The 24230-nt window shown below is 40.5% G+C and overlaps 3 protein-coding genes across 6 annotated transcripts in view; 2 read left to right on the top strand and 1 right to left on the bottom strand.

The window, feature by feature from the left end:
- Nucleotides 1-6281, top strand: part of Tom1l1 (target of myb1 like 1 membrane trafficking protein) — a 56140-nt gene extending 49859 nt beyond the window's left edge. Inside the window, exons 13-16 of one of the 2 annotated variants that reach the window (XM_031353899.1) lie at nt 1415-1520; nt 1939-2014; nt 5068-5132; nt 5662-6281. In XM_031353899.1, coding sequence (XP_031209759.1) covers nt 1415-1520; nt 1939-2014; nt 5068-5131 — 246 coding nt within the window. In that variant the 3' untranslated portion in view covers nt 5132; nt 5662-6281. The remainder of the gene's footprint in view (nt 1-1414; nt 1521-1938; nt 2015-5067; nt 5133-5661) is intronic. The other variant, XM_031353900.1, reaches the window with a different exon arrangement.
- LOC116078583 (cytochrome c oxidase assembly protein COX11, mitochondrial) lies at nt 4663-12374 on the bottom strand. The gene is made up of 4 exons (XM_031353901.1): nt 11953-12374; nt 10032-10187; nt 8190-8315; nt 4663-7621 (listed from the first exon to the last, which is right to left on the bottom strand). The coding sequence occupies exons 1-4, from the start codon at nt 12313-12315 to the stop codon at nt 7439-7441; spliced, it is 828 nt and encodes a 275-aa protein (XP_031209761.1). The 5' UTR covers nt 12316-12374; the 3' UTR covers nt 4663-7438.
- Nucleotides 12375-12390: 16 nt separating this feature from the next.
- Stxbp4 (syntaxin binding protein 4) overlaps nt 12391-24230 on the top strand; it is a 151454-nt gene continuing 139614 nt past the window's right edge. For 2 of the 3 annotated variants that reach the window (XM_031353896.1, XM_031353894.1), the window contains exon 1: nt 12391-12474. The gene's annotated coding sequence lies outside the window, so the exon portion shown is untranslated. The remainder of the gene's footprint in view (nt 12475-24230) is intronic. The other variant, XM_031353897.1, reaches the window with a different exon arrangement.

Genomic DNA, 24230 nt, shown 5'->3' with positions numbered 1-24230 from the left:
GAAGTGAACCACAAACTCCTCAGCCTCATGTCTTTACAGTGGGATTAAAGGCATGCATTACTGGGCCTAGCCTTTGTTCTTGCTTTAATATAACCAAGATTTGACAATCAACGAAATTTTATCTCCAGCTTAGACCCTGCTCCCTGAACCCAGAAGTCCTATCAAGTTTGCATTTCCTCCGCTTCTTTTCTTCCCAGTAACTAACAGATTCCATACCTGACTAAACACTGTGAGGTGCTTAAAGCCTGGTAAATATCATTGATCCCACCGTTTTCCCTTCCGCTTTAAAATACGCTAACTATCCACATCTCTCCACTTTCACGCCCCAGCTTAAGCGATCATACAGTGAATCCTGTAATGACCTCTCCAGGCTTGTGTTAAGCTTTTGCCTCCCAAAGATTTTCTGCAGGCCCCTCCCATCTCATCCTGCCCACGATGATCTCAGACTCAACCCCAAGCAATCTCCAGCCATGCTCCTCAAATCCCACCTTCTTGTCTTCCTCTCTGATTTATTCTGTAAAAGCTTGGGATGACAACATTACCCTGTCCACAACCTCCCCTGTATCACTCCTAACCTCTCCTGCCTCGCTCTGCATCAGCCATGATAGCCTTCCTGACTTTACAGCCTAGAAATCTGTGCTCTCTAATAATCAGTCAGCACTTTGACTGATGGTCGCCAGTGACAAGGCATTCATTCCCAGGCTGTCAGAGCAGAATCCCATGCTTGCTACCTTAGCCTCTCTCCTTCCATATCTTGCTCTCTCACCACCGAACAGGCCACTGGACACTCATTCCTATTTCTTGTCTGTTTCATTTCTAATCTTACTAGTTCCTGGCAACTAATAAGTAGATGCCCAGTACATATTTGTAGGATAAAGGAGGAAATTACAAAACATGTTTTTGATTTGAGACAGGGTCTTGCTATGTAGATGGGATGCGCCTCGAGTTTATCATCTTCCTCACTCAGCCCCTCAGGTTCTATCTTTATTTGGGTGTGATAGCTAAACCTAGATCAAGAAGACATTTATCTTTATTGGTTTTGCTCTGATAGCATCACTACATTCCTACTTGTAAACTGAATTTCATTCCTGTTCAAGGCTGAGATTTTACATTTAGAGGGAAACGGAAACTAGACTGAGCCACCTAATTCCAATTCTTCCTTAAAAAGTGTTTTTAAATACATTTTACATTTTATGTGGGAAATGGAACATAACGAGCATGAAACCATGCAGAAAAGTAGTCCATTTTACAAGTATAGTTACTGCTTTAAAATGAAAGTAGTAAAAATGCTGGTTCTCACTCAGTTGAGTGTGTACAGTTCTTGGCACAGTGCCATTTGGAAGCCAGGAAATCTAAGTAAGAAAAGTGCTTACTGTGGAATGTATGCCTGAACATGTGTTATACTTTCTTCAAGTTTCTGGAACACTCCAATTCAGTATTACTACAGCCAGTTACCCTACACACTGCTGCAGCAGCACCATCGAACCAGAGGCTGCCACCCTTGCCAAACAATCATCCAGGTACGCAAGACCTTACACTTTGCATCAAATACATTTGTGAGAATGCTGGAATCTGCCATAAATTATGACCTAAAAATAGGGAAGAAATGTGGAGAGCACATTGTACATTGAAGCTGCATGTAATAAAACTCAGGGATGGCACCCTTTTGACTCACATAAGATTATAAAAATACTTGTGAACTGAGTGTGGTACTAGGTTCACACTAAAATAAATAAAATTTTAGTTGAGGCTTGGAAAACATTTTATATGGAGACCCGTGGAACTTAGTAGCATTTAAACAGTCTGTTTTGGTTGTATTTGTTAGAATCATATACTTAAAATCTAAATTAAATATTCAGTAGTTATAATAGATATGAATCTTGCACACTCTTTATAAGCACAATGTGTACTTATGAGTCTTTTTTTCTCCGTCTAAAGTGATAAAAAACAGTGATCTTCCGCCACCCAATTACTACGAGGTAATGGAGTTTGATCCCTTAGCTCCTACTACAGAGTAAGTCATTTATAACATTATTAAGTTATGTTTTGTTGTGATTCCCTTTGATGACACAGCTAACTGAGCTTGGACATTCATTTAACTTTGTTTAGCTCTTGGTAGAAATTGATTACCTTATTAAAAAGATTTATTCGCTTTTATGGTGGCCATTGTTCTTAATGGCCTTATTGCTCTCTGAGAAATCAAAATGCTAGGGATGCACATTAAGAACTAACTGGAACCAACATTCTGTATAGATTGGTGGCAAATGTGTCTTTAACTTGAGGGGGGCACTATTCATTGACAGCATGTTAATGCCACATTTTAAAACCCAGAACTGAATCAAAAGGCATGTAAAAGAACTTTTTGTGTTCAACCTGCATGGCAAAAATATCACTAAAAGTGAATATTAATGTTAAAACTGTTTTACAGCCAGCAATAGCCATAAAGGACTCATACTTAAGCAGAGGAGAGAGAAGCAGGAGGGCCACAAGCGAGACCAGTGTAGGCTACATGGCAAGACCTTGACCAAAACTAAGATGAAAATTCTCTTAGCATCCTCACCCCCTTTGCCAAGCTGTATTTGAGATAGACAGTAAGCACATTAGAGGGCTTTATTATTTTATGTGTACATGTCTGCACACATCTGTACCTGTACCTGCGGTGGCAAGAAAGAGGGTATCAGATTCCGTGGAACTGTTGTTAAAGACCGCTGTAAACCTCTATGTAGGTGCTGGGCATTGATCCCAGGTCCTCTGAAAAGCAGCCAGTGTTCTTAACTGCTGAGCCATCTCTCCAGCTCCATATCATATTATTGCTCCCTCCATGGCCTGACACCCATAAAAAAATGCTCAAAACAAGTTTTTGGAAATCACTATTCAGAAACTGGCAACCTAGAACCTGGTCCCAGTTGTATTTTGTTTGATCTATGCAGAATTGAAAATGTACATTTAAAAAAATTAATTACCAGTAATTTAAAAATAATATAACCAAAATAGTCAGTACTTCTCAAGCTTTGGGATATTGTAGAAACAGGCCTACATTTTTATATTCTAGCAAAGGTGGCATTAGTGAGGAATATCTTTCTCTTGTACATATTCTATAGTTCACCGTAGCCCACTTGACCCATGACTGCCAATGGCCTGGCACATATAAGCATTAGATACTGCACCCTTATTTAGGCCCTTAGACAGCCATTTTGGCAACATTTATTAGCAAACCTTAATGGACTCAGGACTTTCCTGCCCTGAGTGCTGGGATTATAGGCATGTATACGTAACACTTTTCCTAACTCAGGATGATGAAATTTCCCTAAGTAATGCTTGATAAAAGTTGCTATATCACTGAACATATTAGTAGTTAGAGAAACTGGTACTTAACAAGCTATGTCAGGTTCCTGAGGATATTCAGATTAACAGTTTTAATTAGGTATGACATGTCTAGGTACCTCAGGTGAGATAGATGGTCAGTAAGCAAGCTGGAGAAGTAAAACCCTCAATTCTTTACCACTGTGGTTCTTGCTTTCTGGAGACTTAGAACCTCAGGTCCACTGAAGGTCTGATTAAATTCAGGAACTTAAGGAGAAGCATAGATTCTTAGAAGTTCTGGGGTTTTCACATCACTTGGTCAGGAATCCCAGGGCAAGAATTTTCCTTTTGTTCCAATGGGACATGTATTTATCTCCAGAATACATGTAATTCTGTTGGACATTTTCTGTATATTGAAGGCAGTGTCTTTGAGCAAGACAAGCTCTCTGTTGTTATAAACATTAAATATAATGTGGAGACAGAAGTTAAACTCGCAGGCAAATATGCATCTGTCATTCATGTCAATAGTAAAGGGTACAGTGACTAGAGTGGATGTAACAGGAGTAACTAACATAAATGAAGGCCAGAGGGCAGTCAGAGGAGGCAACATTGCTAGTTGTTGCCAAGTCTACAAAAGGACTTGAATAGAAACCCAGTAGAAAGCTTTAGCACATTCAATGAGCTGGAAATGCCAACACAGAGAATGAAGAAAGTAATGGGGATCTAGTGCCAGACGTGGAAACTTGTGGATGGTATGATGAACGCTCCATAGTACAAACAGGTCAAAAACCAAAGACTCAATGTTACATTAAGTTACATGGAAATGTGATTTTAATAAAAGCCATTTTAGTGGAGACAGAAACCACATTTTAATGTTAAAGAATGCAAATGTAAAAAGATGGGTGTGGCTTGGGAGCCAGAAGATCATTGAGGTAGTCTAGTAGCTATGGGATGAGACTGCACTGGTATAAAACCTGGAGCTTCTGAGGATTAGAACTCAGGATAGAAGAAGTTGGCCTTTTTGGAAAAAGAGGGCATTTGCTGAAGAGCTGTTTGAGAAGAAACTGGAGAGACCGAAAAAGGAAGTGAAGTTTCCATATAAGATGGGCACCTTAAGACATGAGCTTTTTCTGAGAGACAGAGAAGAGTAGTTTAAGGAGGGTAAAATTATTGTATGGAAAGTAAGGCTACAATTTGTAGAAATATTGTAAAATTGATGAAGTTAACTTTGGTTTGTTTCATAGTGCTATTGTTATTTTGGAGACATCCCCAGCTGTTTTGCTACCATTCTACATAAGAATCTTATCTTTGTACAGATATTTTTGAGATATAAAGATACATAGAAAAGGCTGGAATAAATCATGAAAATTATAATTTATTAAAGGTACAAAGATGACCAATACAAGCTACAGGTTTCTCTCACGTTTAGACTATAAGACAATGTTAAATAAGGCAGACTTAACATTTCTTAAATATTTTAAAACTCAGAGCTTTATCTTTGAAGTAAAAAAATAAAACTGCTCAAATTTGAGTCACAGTTTTCCTTTAAATCAAAAGTAAAAATAAATTGGGTTTGAAAAGACATAGCAAAGACTCTAACATTCAATGTTTTATGTTAGAATAAGCTCAAGGTTAAAGATCTGTTTTAAATCACTTATGATTGCCTGACCGCCCCCCAAGAGCCTGTATTTTTAGTTCTAGTGATGGTAATATAGTACTTTGAAACTAATGTGAAATTCTTCTGCGTTGGTGGCTTTTTTTCAGAGCTGTTTATGAAGAAATTGATGCTTACCACCAGAAAGGAGCTCAAAGTCATAGTGACTGCTGAGGTGAAAGACACCAGCTTATTCAACTTAACTTTCATATAATTTCAGTGGAATTATCACAATTTTATATACAATTCTATAAGGATCACATTAAGTCTGACACTTGCTTTAGTAAAATACCAAGTCACTCTGAATTACTTAGTGATGACCAGTGCTTACTAATGAAATATAATCTCCGTGCTCTTATCTAGAAATGAGGCATGGAAATTCAAAAGTTGGTTTTGGGTATATAAGTTATCAGTGTTAACAAACCAGATAATTGGTAGAAATTCCTTGTCATTTTAATGCAGCTCTTATGGCTCTGGTGGGTAGTAAACACCAGCTAGCTGGACAACAGAAGCCATCATTAGTGCTACTGTACCCGTTACCCTATTCATACACTACTGGACACCTGATCTCCACTGACCCATTCTCTTTTTATTCCCTTCTCATCTGCAACCATGGGGGAAGTACATTCCAGCCTTTCTGATTAACTGTGGTCTTCTAGAGGTTCAGGAAGGGCAGATTGGCTAAGATCTTCTTTTTATTTCAGATTCATGAGCAGCTGAGCATCACAAAGGGCCAGCTCTCTAAACTGAGGCCTGAAAGACAAGACCTGCCAACAGGGAAGCCTCAGTGGACCATTTCTCTGCTGGAAGCTTCAACAGAAGAGTTAACACTTTGTGGCCAACACTGCTGTTCCTGACAATGGCTTGAAATTTCAGGAAAATCTGCTTGTGAGGAAAACTGCCTAGTACTAGGCCAACTGGTTAAACTGTGGACTCTTGTGTTCTGCAGGCAATGCCACCAGTACAAATGACAGATCTAAGATAGGGGTACTTTAAGATCGATCATCCTACTATAAAACATTGTAAACAGATGGGGAAAGGAAGAAAATGTGTGCCTTTATTTAACTGAATCTGAATGTAGAATTCAGTTTGTACTTGTTTATAAATAACATTTTGGTTTAGAATTGCTTGAAAGACTTGTTTAATTATATTTCAAGTGCCTGAGAAGGGCAAGACATCAAGGCATCAGGTGGCCTTAGGTGTAGTTCTTTATAATGTTAAACATTCTTGCCTTTTATTATACTTTACATTTGGATTTGAAACAAAGACTACTGGAAAACGGACAGTGCATCATTTACATAAAATTAAATTACTATTAATTTGTCAGAGTTGTGTTGTTTTTGTTTTGTCTTCTAGTTTAATGCGCTTTTATGTCAGTAAGTTTTCACAGTTTCACCCTTACATGATAACTTTAGTGAACTTGGAATTACGGTGGTAAATGCTAGCTGAGACTAGCAGGTGTAATTCTTCTGTTAAACCATGATACCATCATTTCCAAATGATTATCTAGTCAGTACTCTGAAAAAAACAGTCTTCAAGCTTAACAAAAAAGCTACACTTGAACTAAGAAGCAAACTTGGGAGCAGGCGACTCCTCTTCCACACTGAGTTTTTAACTGTCGGTTGAGCCAAACAAAGCTCATCAGGTGAAGGAACGTGCTACCTGTCTGATTCCTGAGACCCTCACAGTAAGAGGAAGCTGTTCCCACAGCTTGCCCATTGTCTGCTGCAGCATGGGTGCCATTCAGCTTTCCTACATATTAGATAGATAAATTTAAAAAAATTTAAATGGTATCAGTTTATACTGAAGGAAATAGCAGCCAGCATGCCTATGAACTAAAACAGTTGTGTAGTTTCTTTTTCAAAGTTTTCAGATACATTATTATAGATATAAAGGGCTAATACTTCAAGAGGAATTAGACTGAACTATTAAAGCAGTTTGTACCTGTGTATGGGCAGCCAGAGCATGCATATACAGGCAAGATGATCCTCCTGGCTCAACCTCCTATCTCACTGTATGAACCCTAGGATTGCAGATGTGAGCTACTACATTCACTCTTTTAAAGCTGGTGTGGGAACCAGAACTCAAGTTGTCAGGCCTATGTGGCAAACACTTTAACCCACTGATTCATCTCCCTGGCCGATGATATAGTTTTTAATAGTCACACTTGTGATACTGTGTGCAGTCACATATTCTTCAGGCTTGGAATATGAACAACATTCATATTACTTAATACACAGCAGTGGTTGTTTCTGCCCTTAAGCACCATCGCAGGATAGCAGCATCTTTTCATGGCAGACTGAGTTTTGAACTTGTTCTTTCAGTCTTAAGTGGGATAAATGAAGTTACAAGGAAAGAAAAGTAAAACCATTTAAAATACAAGGTTTCAAAATACACTACTATAGGATATTTCTCTTCTGAGAAAGCACAATACATGATTTTCCAAAAATCACAAATCTGAAGCAGGTCTTGGGAGCTACTTCAATTATAGCCTGGAACTGGCAACTTGTGCCCTTCCTTTGCTTCAAAAAATGTGTAAGAAAGAGTGATGAGATCAACATTCACCATTCTTGGATCTTCTGCAAATTCAGGATCAATGTAGAAAAACACTGGCATATCTACTTCTTCTTGTGGATTAAGCCTTTGTTCTTCAAAACAGAAGCACTACAAATTATAAAAGAAACTTGGTGAATAGCTGGCCTACTCTATTACTTAAAGCAATATTCATTTCCTACCCTTAAGTGCGATTATAGGATAATAGCATCTTTTCATCCAAGACTGAGTTTTGCTTTAAGGGTTACAAATATAGTAGTCAGATGCAGTGGTACAGCCCTTTGATCCCACCAGTCAGCCTTGGTCTACATAGCAGTCTCAGGAGAGTCAGGATTACACACCCTGTCTCAAAACAAACAAAAGGAGCAAACACTGTCTAGGCAATGAAGGGTTAAAATAAAAAGACTTTATATTTAGACAAAATAAGTACTAATTGATGCTTTTGTTTTGTTTTTTATGAATCAGGACCTAACACTGTAGCCTCGGTTGGCCTAGAATCAATTACATATCCAGCTGGCCTCTACCTCACAGCCCTGCTCCCATCTCAGTCTTCTGAGTACTAGGATTACAGACATGAACTACAACACCCAGCCAGAAAAGAATTTTTAGAAACTAAAAGCATTTAATGCATATTAAGCAGTTTCTCAAACATTTATCATAAAGATTATATTCAGTTTACCTGTATTTTATTGAAATATTGTCCAGCTTCAAACGGTACAACATTATATGTAGAAATTCCAATTACTGGTTTGTCAGTAGGATTCTTAGCTTTATAAAATGCCAGTGCAGTCTCTCCTGGTACCACCTGTTTTAATAAACACACATTAACTCCAATGCCATTCTTTCCTCCTGCTAAATTAAGTCATATTATTTGCCTATTCATTAGACCATAATACCTAACTCAATATACTGTGAATATTACAGCAAGCCAATCTTAGTTTCAGATTATATTTGTTTATGTCAATAAAGAATCATAGTTATGAATATCCCTGTTGGTTGTCTGTCATTCTTCAAGCAATAACCTACAAATTAATTACCATGTGTCCAAGGACAAACCAAGCAACCACAGCTCAAGTCCAAATACTTTATGATAGTTAAAGCTGAATGTCATGATTGCCGAATCTTTTAAAGGACGTCAACGTTAAACTTACCTTAATTCTGTGTGCCATAGATATACAACCAACTGAACAAAATCTGTTAAGTAGTTAATAATTTGAAAAATTAAAAACAAACAAAAAACAGTGGTAACCAAGGCTATAAAGTTTCCATTGGACATCCTGTCACCTATACTAATACACCATCACCCCGTTTACTGCCACACAATTTGAACCATTATCCAAAACTATAACCTACAAAATTTTAATGAAAACTAGGTGATTTCACTAAATTGGACAAGCACTATGATTTATAAAGGTTTGTTGATAATATTTGAAATTAAGTTTTGTGAGTCATCTCCAACATGCAAATCTTACTTCAAATCCTCCCAGAACTGCAATTAGTAAAGATTTTGAAGCATTTAGATATAATAATAGTATAGTTATTTCTGTTACCATTGAAATAATTACCTCCTCAGCAGGGCAGTGGTGGCGCACACCTTTAATCCAGCACTTGGGAGGCAGAGGCAGGCTTATTTCTGAGTTTGAGGCCAACCTGGTCTACAGAGTGAGTTCCAGGACAGCCAGGGCTATACAGAGAAACCCTGTCTCAAAAATCAGAAAAAAAAAGAAAAGAAATAATTACCACACATCTAAGTACTTCTGTAAGTGGGGATGCCAAGTGTTTGCCTAGCACTTAAAAGACCCTTGGTTCAGACCTCAGTACTTTCTCCTACCCCCCAAATTACACCTTTTGTCTTTTTGAAGGATAGAAACACTTCTGGTAAACTAGTAAATTTTTATTATTAATTGATTCTCCACATTTTTCTTATATACCAGAGTAAAAGTCAGAAAGCTATATAACATGACCAGGTACTGCTATAAACTCAACATTAATGACCAAGGGATTCAATCAGCTTTTAATCATGATTATAAACACATGACTGTTCCAAGTTATTAAAAGTTAAAAGTTTGTATGGCCAGCACCATACAAACTAAATGCCCCTATACCTCTAATTCACATAGACCTTAATGCCATAGGTGAATTTCTTTAAGGGAATATCAATGTTGAACTGACTTTAAATCTAATTACAATAAATTTACAATCAGAATAAAACTGAATAAAACTTTTATTTAAAACAAGGGTTAATGCATGGAGAAATAAAGAAAAATAGCAAGCAAAGCTAAGTTGAGGCAGGACCATATGAGTTTCAGGCCAGGTTGGGCTACACATTGAGACTCTGTCACAAAAACCTCTAATGTTAAAGTTACATTCAAAGGGAAAGCACTTTTAAAAAGTAGACATTTCCAAACATTAATTGAATAACTACATTTCATGAATTATATTCCACAATTATTGAATGTTTTTATTCGTGGGGTGTCCTAGCATTTTCAAATGACCTTAAACAGGTGCAACAGTCACTCACATATATCTCTGTTTGCTGAGGTCTGAAGTTCCACTGCAGACTGGCATGGACGTCAGCATTAAAGGTGACCTTAATGATCCGATCCTTAACAGGCACCATGTTTTCGATCTGGTCTGATGAGTGCCCAGCCACTGCTGATCCTCCAAGTCCAGTAGTCTAGAACAAGACACTGAATATGGTAAACAGCAGGTTTTAGATCTTCACATATTTACTGCATAAAAGTAAAATTTGAAAAACGACTGGATGTTTTACTCGGAGCCAAACCGTATGCTATCCCTGACCATTCCCAAAACTATGTCAACAGTTTGCCAGCATTTGTTAAAATGATTCCTACTTTTAAAGTCTGAAGACAAACTATTACTCTCTGAAAGGACAGCAAATATTTTCAAGTGTAACTTTCATTAAACACAGTCCCTTTCACTGCTAGTATATTTTACACAAACTATTATTCACTTTTTAAAAAAGTTTATACAAGTTTGGTCATTTCAACTTAAACACAAAATATCTACTTTTCCATGTTCCTGTGTACACTTTTCTGTACCATGGGCTTTATAGTTCATAACTTTGTTTTTATACTCTGCTTTCCTAGGGAATCATGAATGTTTCCCCATGTTGGAGGCTTAATGTTTTTCTGCCTCTGAGCTGTAACTCTGCATACACACAGCTTACTTATCTTTCATCCCATGTTAATGGGTGCCTGACTGGATCCCCAGCCAACTACTCCTAAGTACCAGAAGACTGATGTGTGCCTGGCTTTTCCTCATTGCCATTACTTCCTTATTGGCTGTGGAGGTGGTGTCACGTCCAAGGTGTACTGCTGCTTGAGGTCGCCAGAATTCTGACTGCAGATAATTTACCTTTCTTACACCAGAAAAACAAAACAAAACAAAACAAAACCATAGTTGGGGCTAAAGGAAGATGCTACAAAAAACTACCATATTAATATTTACTCTTTCTTTCCCTTGTTACACACATTACATTACTTGGCTTTTTCAATTTCTCTCAATCTTGTCAAATTAAACTTTAATCCTAAAAGATAAATTATAAATTTGACCTTACTTAACAGGTAAGGATATGATCCTGTTTAAGAGACTCAGTTTTAAGATGAACTATTTTTTTTTTCCGTAAAGAATTTAAATCGGCTGGATAAAAAGCAATTTAAGTGTGTCCTCCTCCAATAACGATTCCTTATATATTCTAGGGCCATGTTATTGAAGTTTCTCGAGTTTAGTGTTTAAACTAAAATGTAGAAAACAAAAAAATAATGCCCTGGGCTCAAGCCTATATCTATTACTAAGTCAATCATAGTTTCCCTGAGTTACATTTTAATTTGCTCATAAAATGGGACTATACTATGGCTTCCTATAGGTATGCCCTTATTTTTTGCTCTAAAACTCGGTGATTCTACAAGTAACAGGGCATTCTTTTGGCAATACCAGTGTTTAACACGGAACTTGATTTTAGTTTTGTTTTGTTTTGTTTTTTAATTTTTTTAAACCTAAGGCTAACCCTAGCCTAGGCTGATGCTAAATCTAGCCTGACGAAAACTTGCAAGAGTATTAATTCCATTTCTGCTGGTCTCGGTACTACTGTACTACTGGTATTTTAGGTTGGACAAATCATTTGGGGAGGGGGTGGGGTGTCCTGAGAACCTCCGGGTATGCGACAGCCTCTCTAGCCTCTATTCAGGAAGTGTCACCGTATCCCTGTGCTTCCCAGCATGGCTGTATTGGCAGCCCTTTGAGGGGCCGCACCAGCTCCATCATTACCAGAACCTGCTTCCACGTGCAAGGTTATTTAGTGACCCTGGACGTCCTTCCCGGTCCGGAACCGAAGCGACCCCCGGGCGGGTAACCTCGGCCTCCCCAGCAGGGTGACGATGGCTCAGGTGGGATCCGGGCCGCGCCCCGCCCCTCCCTACCTGGCAGTAGAGCCGATAGAGGGGCACCGCGGCGTAGGAGGCCCCCAGCATGCCCACGGCGGCCGCGGCGACGTACGTGAGCACCGTCTTGTTCCGCCGCCTCCATTCGTCCTCCTGCGCGCGCTGGAAAGGGTTGCTGCTCCTCGGCCGCCGCGGCGGCTGCGCGGCGGGACCCCGGGCCCCGCTCGGCCGCTTCCACGTCCCGAAACGTCTCGGTCCGCGCTCCGCGCCTCCGAGCCCATTCCACCCGGGCGTAAGAACCCGCTCTGCGTTCACCACAGTCCGCCCTGACCATCCGGGCCGACTCCAGCCCCGGCCACATAAAGCCACAAACCTCCATCTCTGACACCAGAGCCCTCCCATGACCCCCCGGAACGAACGCCCGCCCGTCGGGGCCCGTTAGGCGAGATCTCGCGAGACCTTCCGAGTCTCGCGGTAACCCGGCTTGAGCCCCGCTGCTGCCTTGACTACCAGATTCCACAGGTAGCAGTCGAGCTACGGAGGCCGGGTGGGCCGAAGAGGGTAAGTTCGCGTTTTCTGCTAGGTGGTTGTGCCTCGCACTTTTGTTTCCTTGTTCTACTTCTTTAATTTGCTTTGAGGAAAATGCATTTGGGCCTTCGGCGTGCAAGCTCCTCACTGGGGACTGTATCCCCATCTCCCCAAACTTCGCCAGCCTTTGTCCCGACCTAGCGGCCCCCAGCGGCAGCGCCGCCGCGGGGCTTCCACTTGGGGTACGCTAAGCCCCATTGCTTGCTGCAAAGTCTGCCTGAGCTCAGGCAAACTTTCCTCTTTCAGGGACACTTACTGTGAGAACCGCCTTTCTCTCCAACACCCTCGACGTGTGCATCTTCTCAGCCCCATGGGCAGATATTTTCCACTGCGCTGATCACCCCCTCTGCTATTTACCTAGCAAAAGCATCAAGTCAGAGAGCAGCCGGAAAAATCAAGTTTGTTCAGAATAGAGGGACCAGGACGTGAGGGCCTTTAAAGAAGGGACTGAAGGAATACATCTTGCAAGCAGAGATCCCTGGGAAATAGGCTAAAGCTTTCTTCAGTTCTCTGATGCTCCACAAACAAGGACCAGTATTAAAGAGCGGATTCGGAGGTTAAGCAGTGTTGAATTTACTCGTCTTGTCCTTGCATAAATTTTATTTTATTTTGACTTCTCCATAACCCGATGGCCTTATTTCCTTAATGGAAATCACAGTAGTTCATGAGAATAAGAATACAATGTGAACTTGCCATTGCTTGAAGCATAGTAAGAATTTTATAAAAGGTCATTTCTTTCTCAAAATAATGGGGTTCTTTTATTATTATTAATTCTTTGAGGGTATTTTACTGTGTATTCGGATCATATTCATCCCCAACTCCAGACTCCTCCCAGATCTACCCTTCCCCGACCCTACTGAGTCCAGTCTGAAGGTGAACTAACTCATTGATGTGCTGGTCTATGAGTGTGATCGATCACACCATTAAAGAAAACTGACTTTCCTTCTTCCAGAAGCTATAAGAAGCCAATAGCCCTCTCATGCCCACTTTTCCACGTCCGTAAAGCTAGAGCTTATTTCTGATGGCCGCTGTGGGTCTAATTATCCCCACTTTGTGAATTAGAATTGAAGGCCAGAAGAGCTGTCCATCAGTCAGCACTTATTCCTTGACTCTCACGGAACCATACACCTTTTTAGTTTGCTGGGGACATCCCCAACTAAGTCAGGCACAATCACTTTTGTTATTGATTGCAGTCTCTACTGAGGGACTCAGAACATAAATGTAAATAAAGGAATTTCAGCTAACAGTGCCTGCTATGAAAATAGCTGATGGCATGAAGTAATTCAGAGTGATGATGGGGAGGGTTTCTGAAGTGCTGTCCCTGTCAGAGGTAAAATAAGGTCTTCCTGGAGATGACAGTTGAGCCTACTCCCAAACTGTTAAAAAAGACTCCCCATGAGACAACAATCTAATATCATACAGAAGACCAGAGGAGGAAATAAGTTGGATAGGATTAAATAACAGCAAAACCAAATAACAACAAGTAAAACCGGGGTCAGTGTGGACCTTGCGTAATGAGCAGAGTTAACAGTGAGAGGAAATGAGGTCACAGCAGGCACAGACACCCGACACTACAAAGCCATGTAAGCCATGTCTAAGGGAAGCTCAGTGTTAGGAGCACAGGAGTGATTGGATCTGATTTGATTCACACTGAAGGGAGACCATGATGTAAGTCACGCGGTGAGAATGAGCAGGGCAAGGGGAAGCAGAAGCGTGGGCCATCTATAGTTTAGTGTCAGTGGAGATGATGGCCTTGAGGAAGTAACTGAGTGGTGGCCATAGAGCCACTGAATTGAAGTGCCAGTGGCTCTCGTCATTGTCTAGAACATCACTCTAGTACGTTGTCACATAAGTTACAAAGTTCTGACTCTACAATTTTTTTCTTCCATTTTGTTATGACAGCGTTTGATCACTGTTTCCCTCTGCGGGTGCACCAGATTGTCAAAAGTTTGAGGATTAGATCTCTCATTTTAGTTTTCTTACAGCGTAGACTCAAATTCCGTGTGAGGGGGCTGGAGCAGTGGCTCAGACCTTAAGAGCATTCACTGTTCTTGCAGAGGACCTGGCTTCAGTTTCCAGCACTCACCTAGGGACTGAGAACTGTCTCCGACTTCAGTTCCTAGGAATGTGAGCCTAGCTTCTTCAGGCACTGCACATACATGGCACATACATGCAGACAATATACTTATAAACTTTTTAAAATCCTATGCTAATATTAATGTGGTTGAAGCGAACAATATATTTCCTTCAACTATTTCCCCTTTCAGGTATTTTTCTCCATATTATTCAAAGCAGCTCTATAAATATGTCAATAATAGGGTTACAATCTTGAATGCTTTTATTGAAAGTGAATATCTGAGTATTTTGATAGCAGTAAAGTGATGTAGTCTTTCTAGATTTCTCTTTTAGTAAAATAAAGTAGGTACCAATCCAATTTCTGTATGATAATATAAAATGACAGTTCATGTTTATAAAAGTGTTTCTGGATGATAATTAAAATGTTTCAATCTCCAATTTTTACTTTGAAATAATTCAAAAGTTATATAAACATTGCAGAAATAATACATTTCCTACTTATCCTTCGCCTGGTTTCCATGATATTAAAGATCTTTGTACCCTTGGAGAAGAGGGTAGACAGATGATATTCTGGAACTGTAAACTGAATACTTGCATGAGTGTTGATTACAAGGACACAGCACAGACATCCATCAAGTATTTAACATCAGCCCAATCCTGTGCTATCATAGCATAGCCATACCATACTCTCACCTTGGCCCATCATAACAGCACAGGTCAGAATAATTATTCAACAAATGTATTGTGTCTCTGAAGGCTGGAGAACCAAGATCAAGGTGCTGGCTAATTTCTCATGAGGATTCTCTCTCACTTGTAGCAGACTTGTGTACGAGCATGCCTGGCAGGCGTCAGTGAGCTTGGGACATTTTTCTTAAAGGGGTTAAGGACATTTTTCTTAACCCCTTCTAATCAATTGGTTATTCCACCATCATGATCTCATTTAACTTTAATAACTCTTTAATCTGAACAGAGCTCCACCAGGGCCAAGGTTTCAACTTGAGGGTTTTAGGAAACGTGTCAGTTCAGAACTTCACCCTGTGATGTCCATGAACTCTGCTGAAATTAATACCACTTATGTCCTTATTTCCCACTTAGGGCTAGAATCCGGTCCAGGATGGCCCCTTGGTTCCAGTTGTCTTGCCCCTTTAGTTTCCACCAGTGTGAAGTCATTCTTTAGGCCTTTGTAGAAGGCCTTGAGATTTTTAATTACCTGCTGGTTAGTTGGTACAGTGTCCCTTGGTGTGTGTCTGTCTGAGTTTTGTAGGTGATGCTTTCTCATGGTTTATGAGCCTCTGTTAGAAGCACAACTGAAGCAGTGTGCTTGTCCCATTGAGTTCCTTAGGAGTCACATATTGTCAAACTGATTCATGACCAAGGTTTGTATCTCTTTGCTGAGGTGTATCTTCAGGGAATTGTCTTTATTTTTGTTGTTTAGAGACAGGGTCTGCCAAAGAAACTAACTCAGGCTGGCCTCAAACTCAAAAATCCTCCTGCATCAGCTTCCAGCACTGCAATTACAGATGTATATCACCATACCTGGCCAAGTTTCTTTATTACAAGTGTCATAAAAATTATTTTATGTTCATTAAGAAGCAACTAATGTGGTTTGCGGGGAGAAGCTATTGGAACCATCTATAAGATTGAGTATTACTCCTTAACAAATTCTTTTCTTTCTCCCTTTCTTCCTTTCTTTCTTTCTTTCTTTCTTTCTTTTTTTTTTTTTGGAGAATTTATTTATTTATTTTATGTATACGAGTACCCTGTAGCTGTCTTCAGACACACCAGAGGAGGGCATTGGGTCCCATTACAGATGGTTGTAAGCCACGATGTGGTTGCTGGAAGTTGAACTCAGGACCTCTGGAAGAGCAGTCAGTACTCTTAACCGCTGAGCCATCTCTCTAGCCCTCCTTAACACATTCTTACTTGCTTCTGTGTTTATGTCAATATAGACCCATTAATTTCTTTTCTAATGAAGGGGGAAATTTACATTTGCCATGCTCCTCTTGCATTTTCCCTGACCTGTCCTTGGCATCAGCCATTACTGCTGGAGTTTGGCCTCCTTTAGTGGAGATTCATATTTAGAAATAAAATCTGGGCAACAGAAGTAGTCATTACTTCTATACCTTCTTAACACAGAACTATATGACTTGTATATATAGTGTTACGGTTGTGTATATGTGCTCAACAAAAAGATTAAGCCTACTATTTTGTTTAAATATATATTATTACCTGTTTGTTCCCCTACTCCCCACCCCAGCACATAAGCAAATCACCGTAGCTGAAAACTTGGCTCCAAACATTTTGAGCTCACAGTTTTGCCTGGTATGTCAACTCAAAGAATATGCTACATTTTGTTCACCATCTAAAAGCTCAGCAGGACAAAACTGAAGAGGGCAGAGTCAAAAGAAAAGTGGCTACAGTTAGACCATTCAGCTCCTGGCAGTTTGAAGACCTGGAGGAAGGGAGAAAGGCCATGTAGGAAGAGTTTGGTTCTGGAAACCTAGTCCCTTCTACTTCCTCTCAAGCCCAGCCCTTATTGAGGCCAGTCTTTCCACTCTATACATGAAAAACAAAAAACAAAACAAAAAAAAAACGACTCAGCGTATTGAAGTAATCTATAAACTTTTATAAGCTTATTCAGCCTGGTAGTGTCAGACTTAGAGCTTAAGCTTAAAATGGTCATGACTCTGTGCTTCTCAGTATTTTCTGTACCCTGTGTAGAAAACAGCTTTGCAAGGAACAATGGTAACAATAAAGCATGACTGTTTCCTTTTCAATATCAGGAAAAGGTTCTTCAGCCTTGATTAATATTGTTAATATGCAAAGGTTTCTTAGCACATGTTAAGATAATTTCTGAGCAAGAATGAACTAGAGCTAAATATAGATTGAAATCAGAAAATGGTGTGGAGACCTGAGGTCACGGACCTTATATTACAATACAAGATTGACATGTCCAGCTAAAGAATGATGCAATATTTCAAAATGCTGAAATTTTTTTATTTTTTCTCTAAAGCCTTAAACGAATGCATAACCGTAGGCAATAACTCTGGTGAGTCCGTGTGTGTCTGTGATAGTGCATAAATCACCGTGGTAACTCATGCTGAGTAGTGTCCCACTGTGGACGGAATGTGAACTCCGTGAGCCAGTCGATCCCTGTTCTGAAACCAGAAGTACAATTACATAAAGCCTGGAGTGGTGCTAAAGACTTGAAACTTTTACAGTACCAGCAAAACTAATTAAACCTGATTAAACTCTTTCTAGTTAGCCATGGTCATATCAGTTTTACATTTATAAGGTGAAATAGTCATATAAACCCTTTGATATTCATATAATGTTGTCTAGCCTGGTTGCTGTGTTTGCTGAAGATCTTAAAGATAATGAAGGCGAAAAAAAAGATAATGACGGTGAAGCTTTTTAGTTTGGTTTGCAGTTTTATATGTATGTGTGTGTATTGCTCATTCATTCATTCATTTTTCGAGACAGGATTTCTCTACATAGCTCTGCTGTAGACCAGGTGAGCCTCAAACTCATAGATCTGCCTAACTCTGCCACCCATCCCCTGAGTACTGGGATTAAAGGTGTATATCATCATGCTTGGCTCATATTTTTCAATATTTCTGAAGTATAATATAATTGCAGCTTCTGCCTAAATATGCTAGCCACTGATCTGTATTTTCTTTTTTTCTTTTTTCTTTCTTTTTTTTTTTGGTTTTTCGAGACAGGGTTTCTCTGTGTAGCCCTGGCTGTCCTGGAACTCAGTCTGTAGACCCTGCTGGCCTCGAACTCAGAAATCCGCCTGCCTCTGCCTCCCAAGTGCTGGGATTAAAGGCGTGCGCCACCACTGCCCGGCCTGATCTGTATTTTCTAGTAATTTGATTGCCTAATAAAGTTCCTGGATTCATGCAGCAATGTGTAATATCTAGCAATGATTTTAATAGTATTAGCAGCTGTTTATTTTGGAGCTATTTATTATAATAATTGTGCACACAGTAGGAAGGGATACATAGTTATATAAATAGTAAGAAAAATGAGTTGTAATTTAGTTGGAAACAGGCTAGATAACCACTGTATCCCAATTAGTGCATACTGGTACCATAAAGCTGCCTCAGATTCTCTAGGTATCCTTCTCTAGGCATTTCCTGACAGCTGCTTTATGCGTTTTTGATGGTCTGGTCCTTGTAAATAATCTTTAATGAGCTTGTCTAACTGAAATGAAAAGAAAGCATTCATTAATACACACCATTTAATAACATTTATCACAATAAATCTACCTTCATGGACATATGGCTTGTCCAGTTTATTCTACAGGACATTGTTCCTAAAATGTCCCACTATTTTAGATAGTCTTTGCACTTGAGTCTCTGTTTGTTTCTGTCCTGAATTTTTTTAATAGTCATTTAATGTAGAGTCTTGTGTTTTCATTATATAGTAGGCCTTGCTCTAGCTAGTCCTAATCAAATCAGATACACACACACACACACACACACACACACACACGCACACACGCACCCTGCTGTCATATCCCCAAACTGTTATTCTGGCATGATTCATTCTAAGGAACAGTATATTTACTGGAGTAAGCAACATTAAAGACAAAGGTATAAAACCAAGGGGAAATGCAGAGAATCCAGCCTTAGCTGGCTAAAGACAAGGATTAAATTAAAAAGGCAAGTCTTGATCTCCCAGAAACAGTCAAGCTATTCTTTGAACTAAAATAAGTCAAAGCTCCAAGCTCCTTACCCTTGTACAGTTAGTCAGTGTAGAGCCTGGCTACTCTGCCCCATCCTGCCCTGTCCATTCACTATGGTCCAGCTGCACTTCTTTGTGATCTATATGTACCCAAATAACCATTTGTCTCCTGTCTCTTCCCAGTCATGGCTGACTTCTTGTTTGGTTCTTACCTACTGTAAATTCACCTTCCGTGGTCTAGTCTCCTAGATTACCTCTCAGTATCTGAGGCAACTCATTTTATTGTAGCTGCTTATTGTTTTTTTTCTCTCGCCACTGATAGCAGAAATTTGGCTTGTTCACAAGGACAAAAATGTAGCCCATCCCCTGTATGTGATTGAAGTTTAGATACCTGTGGAGGAGCCCACAAATAAAAGCAAACAGCAAGACGTTGGGGCTGTTTCAGGAGACTTTGTTATGAAGACCTCATGTATCGCAAAATGCCAAAGTCCTTTCCTGATTCATTTTCCATGGTCTTCTGCAAGGTTTGGCTATGTGCAGATTCATGTGTGTCTGCCCCCAGGAAAAATGAGCAGCATTCCTGAGCTGCTTGAATCCCTAAAATAAAAAGAAAAATGCAGTAGCAGAACGAATATTGCCTTTGGCTATTGACTAAGGGAGATAATAAAAAAAAACTCTTGGTTACCTTTCAGATCTTGGCTTTATAAAAATTTCACATTACATAAAGAGGACCAGCTAAGTAAAGTGAAAGGAGGCATTCTAATCCCCCCCACCCTTGTGAGGGAGACTTAAGAGAGGAGAGACCAAGTAAGGAACCAAGAGCAAAATGATCACCCATGGGGGAGAGTAGTTTTGTTGAGTGAAATTCGCCACGCCAGTGTCCTTAAATAACCCACGGTTTATCAACAGAGTTGATGCTGTTTTGAAGAGTTTCCGCTGTGATGTGGTAGGCAACCTCCATTTCCAAAGCTGTTCGTTTTTGGGTTTTTTTCAAGTGTGATTCGACCCTGTAGGTCTTACTTCACAAGGGACATTTATTTTCTAATATGAGATTCAATGACTCACTAAGTGATGGAAATTTCTTACCCATCTGTCAAATCATATATGTCAGACAATGTATTTCTTAAACTGGGTAGTCAGCATCGCTGTGCCCTTGTGCTCCCTTGAAATGACTGCAGAGTAAGGTAATGATGTTAGCCTGCTGTTAAGGTTTGGTCTTTAACTCTGTACTGTAATGCTAACTGTGTCTCCCAAGACCTGGTTGCCCCAGAGACAAGAGAATCTACATGTAGACCCAAGTGACACTATGTGACCCTGCCCCCAAGTTATTTCTAATGGGTGAATAAAGATGCTGACAGCCAATAGCTGGGTGGGTGAGACAGGCGGGTTTTAGGATTCTCAGGCTGGAAGTCAGAGAAGAACCACAGGGGAGAGAAGGTGATGGAGGAAGGAGAAGCCACCATGGGTTAGGTGAGTTCATGAAAACATAGCCCTAAGGGCTGGCCAATTGGAGTTCAAAGCATCCCAGATGAAACATAGTAAGTAATAACAGGGTTATCTATAGGAAAGTAGATTTTAATAGCATAGTGGGTAAATATCTACCTAGCTCTTGTGCTGTTTAAGGCTTATTGTAAATATAAAGGTTGTTTGTGTCATTTATCCAGGAACTAAATGGCCAAAGCCCAGGTAGAAACCCCCAGATTGGGAGTAAAAATTTCTACAACAGTCTGCTTTTCCCACTCTGGTCCCTGACAGGTGACCTGATGTCATGCTTTCCCATGCCAGACTCATCTTAAGAGGCATGTGTGTTTCAGAAACAAAATGTACCCCCATCCCCTACAAAGAAGCACAGGAGTACTTGTAATAATTGCAACATGGCTGTGCCTGCTTTTCCACATGTGGAGTAACTGGCCAAGTGGGGGCTTCTCAAGTATCTTGGCTAGTTGGGCAGCAGAAGTGGGGCTCAGGCCCCTGGAACAGACTCTGTTGCTGCACAGTCTACACTGTCCTAGTTAGAGTCACTGTTGCTGTGATGAAGTACCATGACCAAAAGCAAGTTGCGGAAGGAAGGGTTAATTGGGCTTACACTTCCACATTACTGTTCATCCTTGTAGGAAGTCAGGACAGGAACTCAAACGTGGCAGGAACTTGCAGGCAGGAACTGACCCTGACCTAGAGGCCATGGAGGAGTACTGCTTACTGCCTTGTTCCTCACGGCTTACTCAGGCTGCTTTATCATCATTATTATTATTATTATTATTATTATTATTATTATTATTATTACTATTACTGTTACTACTATTACTATTACTAGGTATTTTGTTTATTTATATTTCAAATGTTATCCTCCTTCCCAGTTTTCCCTCCACAAGTTATCATCCCCTCCTCCCTCCCCCCTGCCTCTATGAGGGTGTACCCCCACCTGCCCACCCATTCCTGCCTCAGCAGGCTAGCATTCCCCTATCCTGGGTCATCAAGCCTCCACAAGACCAAGGAAGGTGCTTCCTTCCCAGTGATGCCAGATAAGGCAGTTCTCTGCTACATATGCAGCTGGAGCCATGGGTAACTCCCTGTGTACTCTTTGGTTGATGATTTAGTCCCTGGGAACTTTGGGGAGTCTGGTTGGTTGATATTGTTGTTTTTCCTATGAGGCTGGAAACCCCTTCAGCTCCTACAGTCCTTGCCCTAACTTCCCCGTTAGGGTCCCTGCACTTAGTCCAATGTTTGACTGTGTATATCCACATCTGTATTTGTTCGGCTCTGGCAGAGCCTCTCAGGGGACAGTTATAAGGGGGTTCCTATCAGTAAGTACTTCTTGGCATCAGCAATAGTGTCTGGGTTTCAACTAATACAGAAATAGAGTCTCACAGCCAACCATTGGACTGATTTCCCAATGAAGGAACTAGAGAAAGGACCCAAAGAGCTGAAGGGTTTGCATCCCATTAGCACGAACAACAATATGAACTAACTAGTACCCTCAGAGCTCTCAGGGACTAAATTCCAACCAAAGAGTACACATGGGGGGACTCATGGCTCCAGCAGCATATGTATAGCAGAGGATGGCTAAGTCGGTCATCAATGGGAGGAGAGGACCTTGGCCCTGTGAAGGTTCTATGTTCCAGTGTAGGGGAATGCCAGAGCCAGGAAGTGGGAGAGGGTGGGGTGGTGAGCAGAGAAGGGGGGAGGGAACAGGGGATTGCTTTAGGTTTTTTTTTCTTATTTTATTTAATTTTTCTTTTTTCTTTTGGAGGGGAACCTGGGAAAGGAGCTATTGTAAATAAAGAAAACATCTAATAAAAAAAATTAAAAAAAAAATAGTGTCTGGGTTTGGTGTCAGCAGATGGGATAGATCCCTAGATGGGGCAGTCTCTGGATGTCCTTTCCTTCAGTTTTTGTTCCACTCTTTGTCCCTGAATTTTGTTTTGACAGGAGGAATTCTGGATTAATATTTTTGAGATGGGTCAGTGGCCCCATCCCTCAACTGGGGGCCATGTCTATCCACTGGATATGGTCTCTATAGGTTCTTTCTCCCCTTAGTTGGGTGTTTCGGCTAATGTCCTCCCTGTTGGGTTCTGGGAACTGGGAACCTCTTGGGTCCCTCGCATCTGGGACTTCCACATAGCTACCCTCAGTTCCCCCTCTCCCACTGCTACACACCTTTCAATTTCCTGACCCTCTGTACTTCTCCCTCATCTCCTTCCATATATGAACTAGCCCCCCCTTTTCCCCTCTCCCTCTTCTCTCCCTCCCATATCCCTCCATCCCTCTACTTCCCAGAGATTATTCTCTTCCTCCTACTGAATAGTACTGTAGCATCCACACTTTGGTGTGATCTTTCTTCTTGGGTTTCATATGGTCTGTGAGTTGTATCGTGGATATTCCAAGCTTCTTTTTGGCTAATATTCACTAATCAGTGAGTACATACCATGTGTGTTCTTTTGTGAGTGGGTTACTTCACTCAGGATGATATTTTCAAGTTCCATCTATTTGCCTGTGAATTTTATGAAGTCATTGTTTTTAATAGCTGAGTAGTACTCCGTTGTGTAAATGTACCACATTTTCTGTATCCATTCCTCTGTTGAGGGACATCTGGGTTGTTTCCAGCTTCTCGCTATTATAAATAAGGCTGCTATGAACATAGTGGAGCATGTGTCCTTATTGCATGTTGGAGCATCTTCTGGGTATATGCATGCCCAGGAGTGGTATAGCTGGGTCCTCTGGTAGTACTATGTCCAGTTTTCTGAGGAACTGCCAGACTGATTTCTAGGGTGGTTGTACCAGCTTGCAATCCCACCAGCAATGGAGGAGTGTTCCTCTTTTTTTACATCCTTGCCAGCATCTGCTGTCACCTGTGTTTTTGATATTAGCCATTCTGATTGGTGTGAGGTGGAATCTCAGGGTCATTTTGATTTGCATTTCCCTGATGACTAAGGATGCTGAACATTTCTTTAGGTGGTTCTCAGCCATTTGAGATTCCTCAGTTGAGAATTCTCTGTTTATCTCTTTGTTCCATTTTTAGTGTGTTATTTGGTTCTCTGGGGGTCTAACGTCTTGAGTTCTTTCTATATATTGGATATTTGCCCTCTATCAGATGTAGGGTTGGTAAAGATCTTTTCCCAATCTGTGGATTGCCGTTTTGTCCTATTGACAGTGTCCTTCACCTTGCAGAAGCTTTTCAATTTTATGAGGTGCCATTTGTCAATTCTTGATCTTAAAGCATAAGCCATTGGTGTTCAGTTCAGAAAATTTTCCCCCATGCCTAGTGCTCGAGGTTCTTTCCCACTTTCTCTGCTATTAGATTCGGAATATCTGGTTTTATGTAGAGGAGATAAATATGGGTCCACTTTGTACAAGGAGATAAATATGGGTCAATTTGCATTCTTCTACATTCGGACCGCCAGCTGAACCAGCACCATTTGTTCCTTTTTTTTTTTTCTTTTCTTTTTTTTAAAAACTGTTATTGC

This window comes from Mastomys coucha, unplaced genomic scaffold (genome assembly GCF_008632895.1).
Source record: "Mastomys coucha isolate ucsf_1 unplaced genomic scaffold, UCSF_Mcou_1 pScaffold5, whole genome shotgun sequence".
Taxonomy (NCBI): Eukaryota; Metazoa; Chordata; class Mammalia; order Rodentia; family Muridae; genus Mastomys; species Mastomys coucha.
The sequence above is the reverse complement of the archived record's forward strand: the minus strand, read 5'-3'. Positions and strand labels throughout refer to the sequence as shown.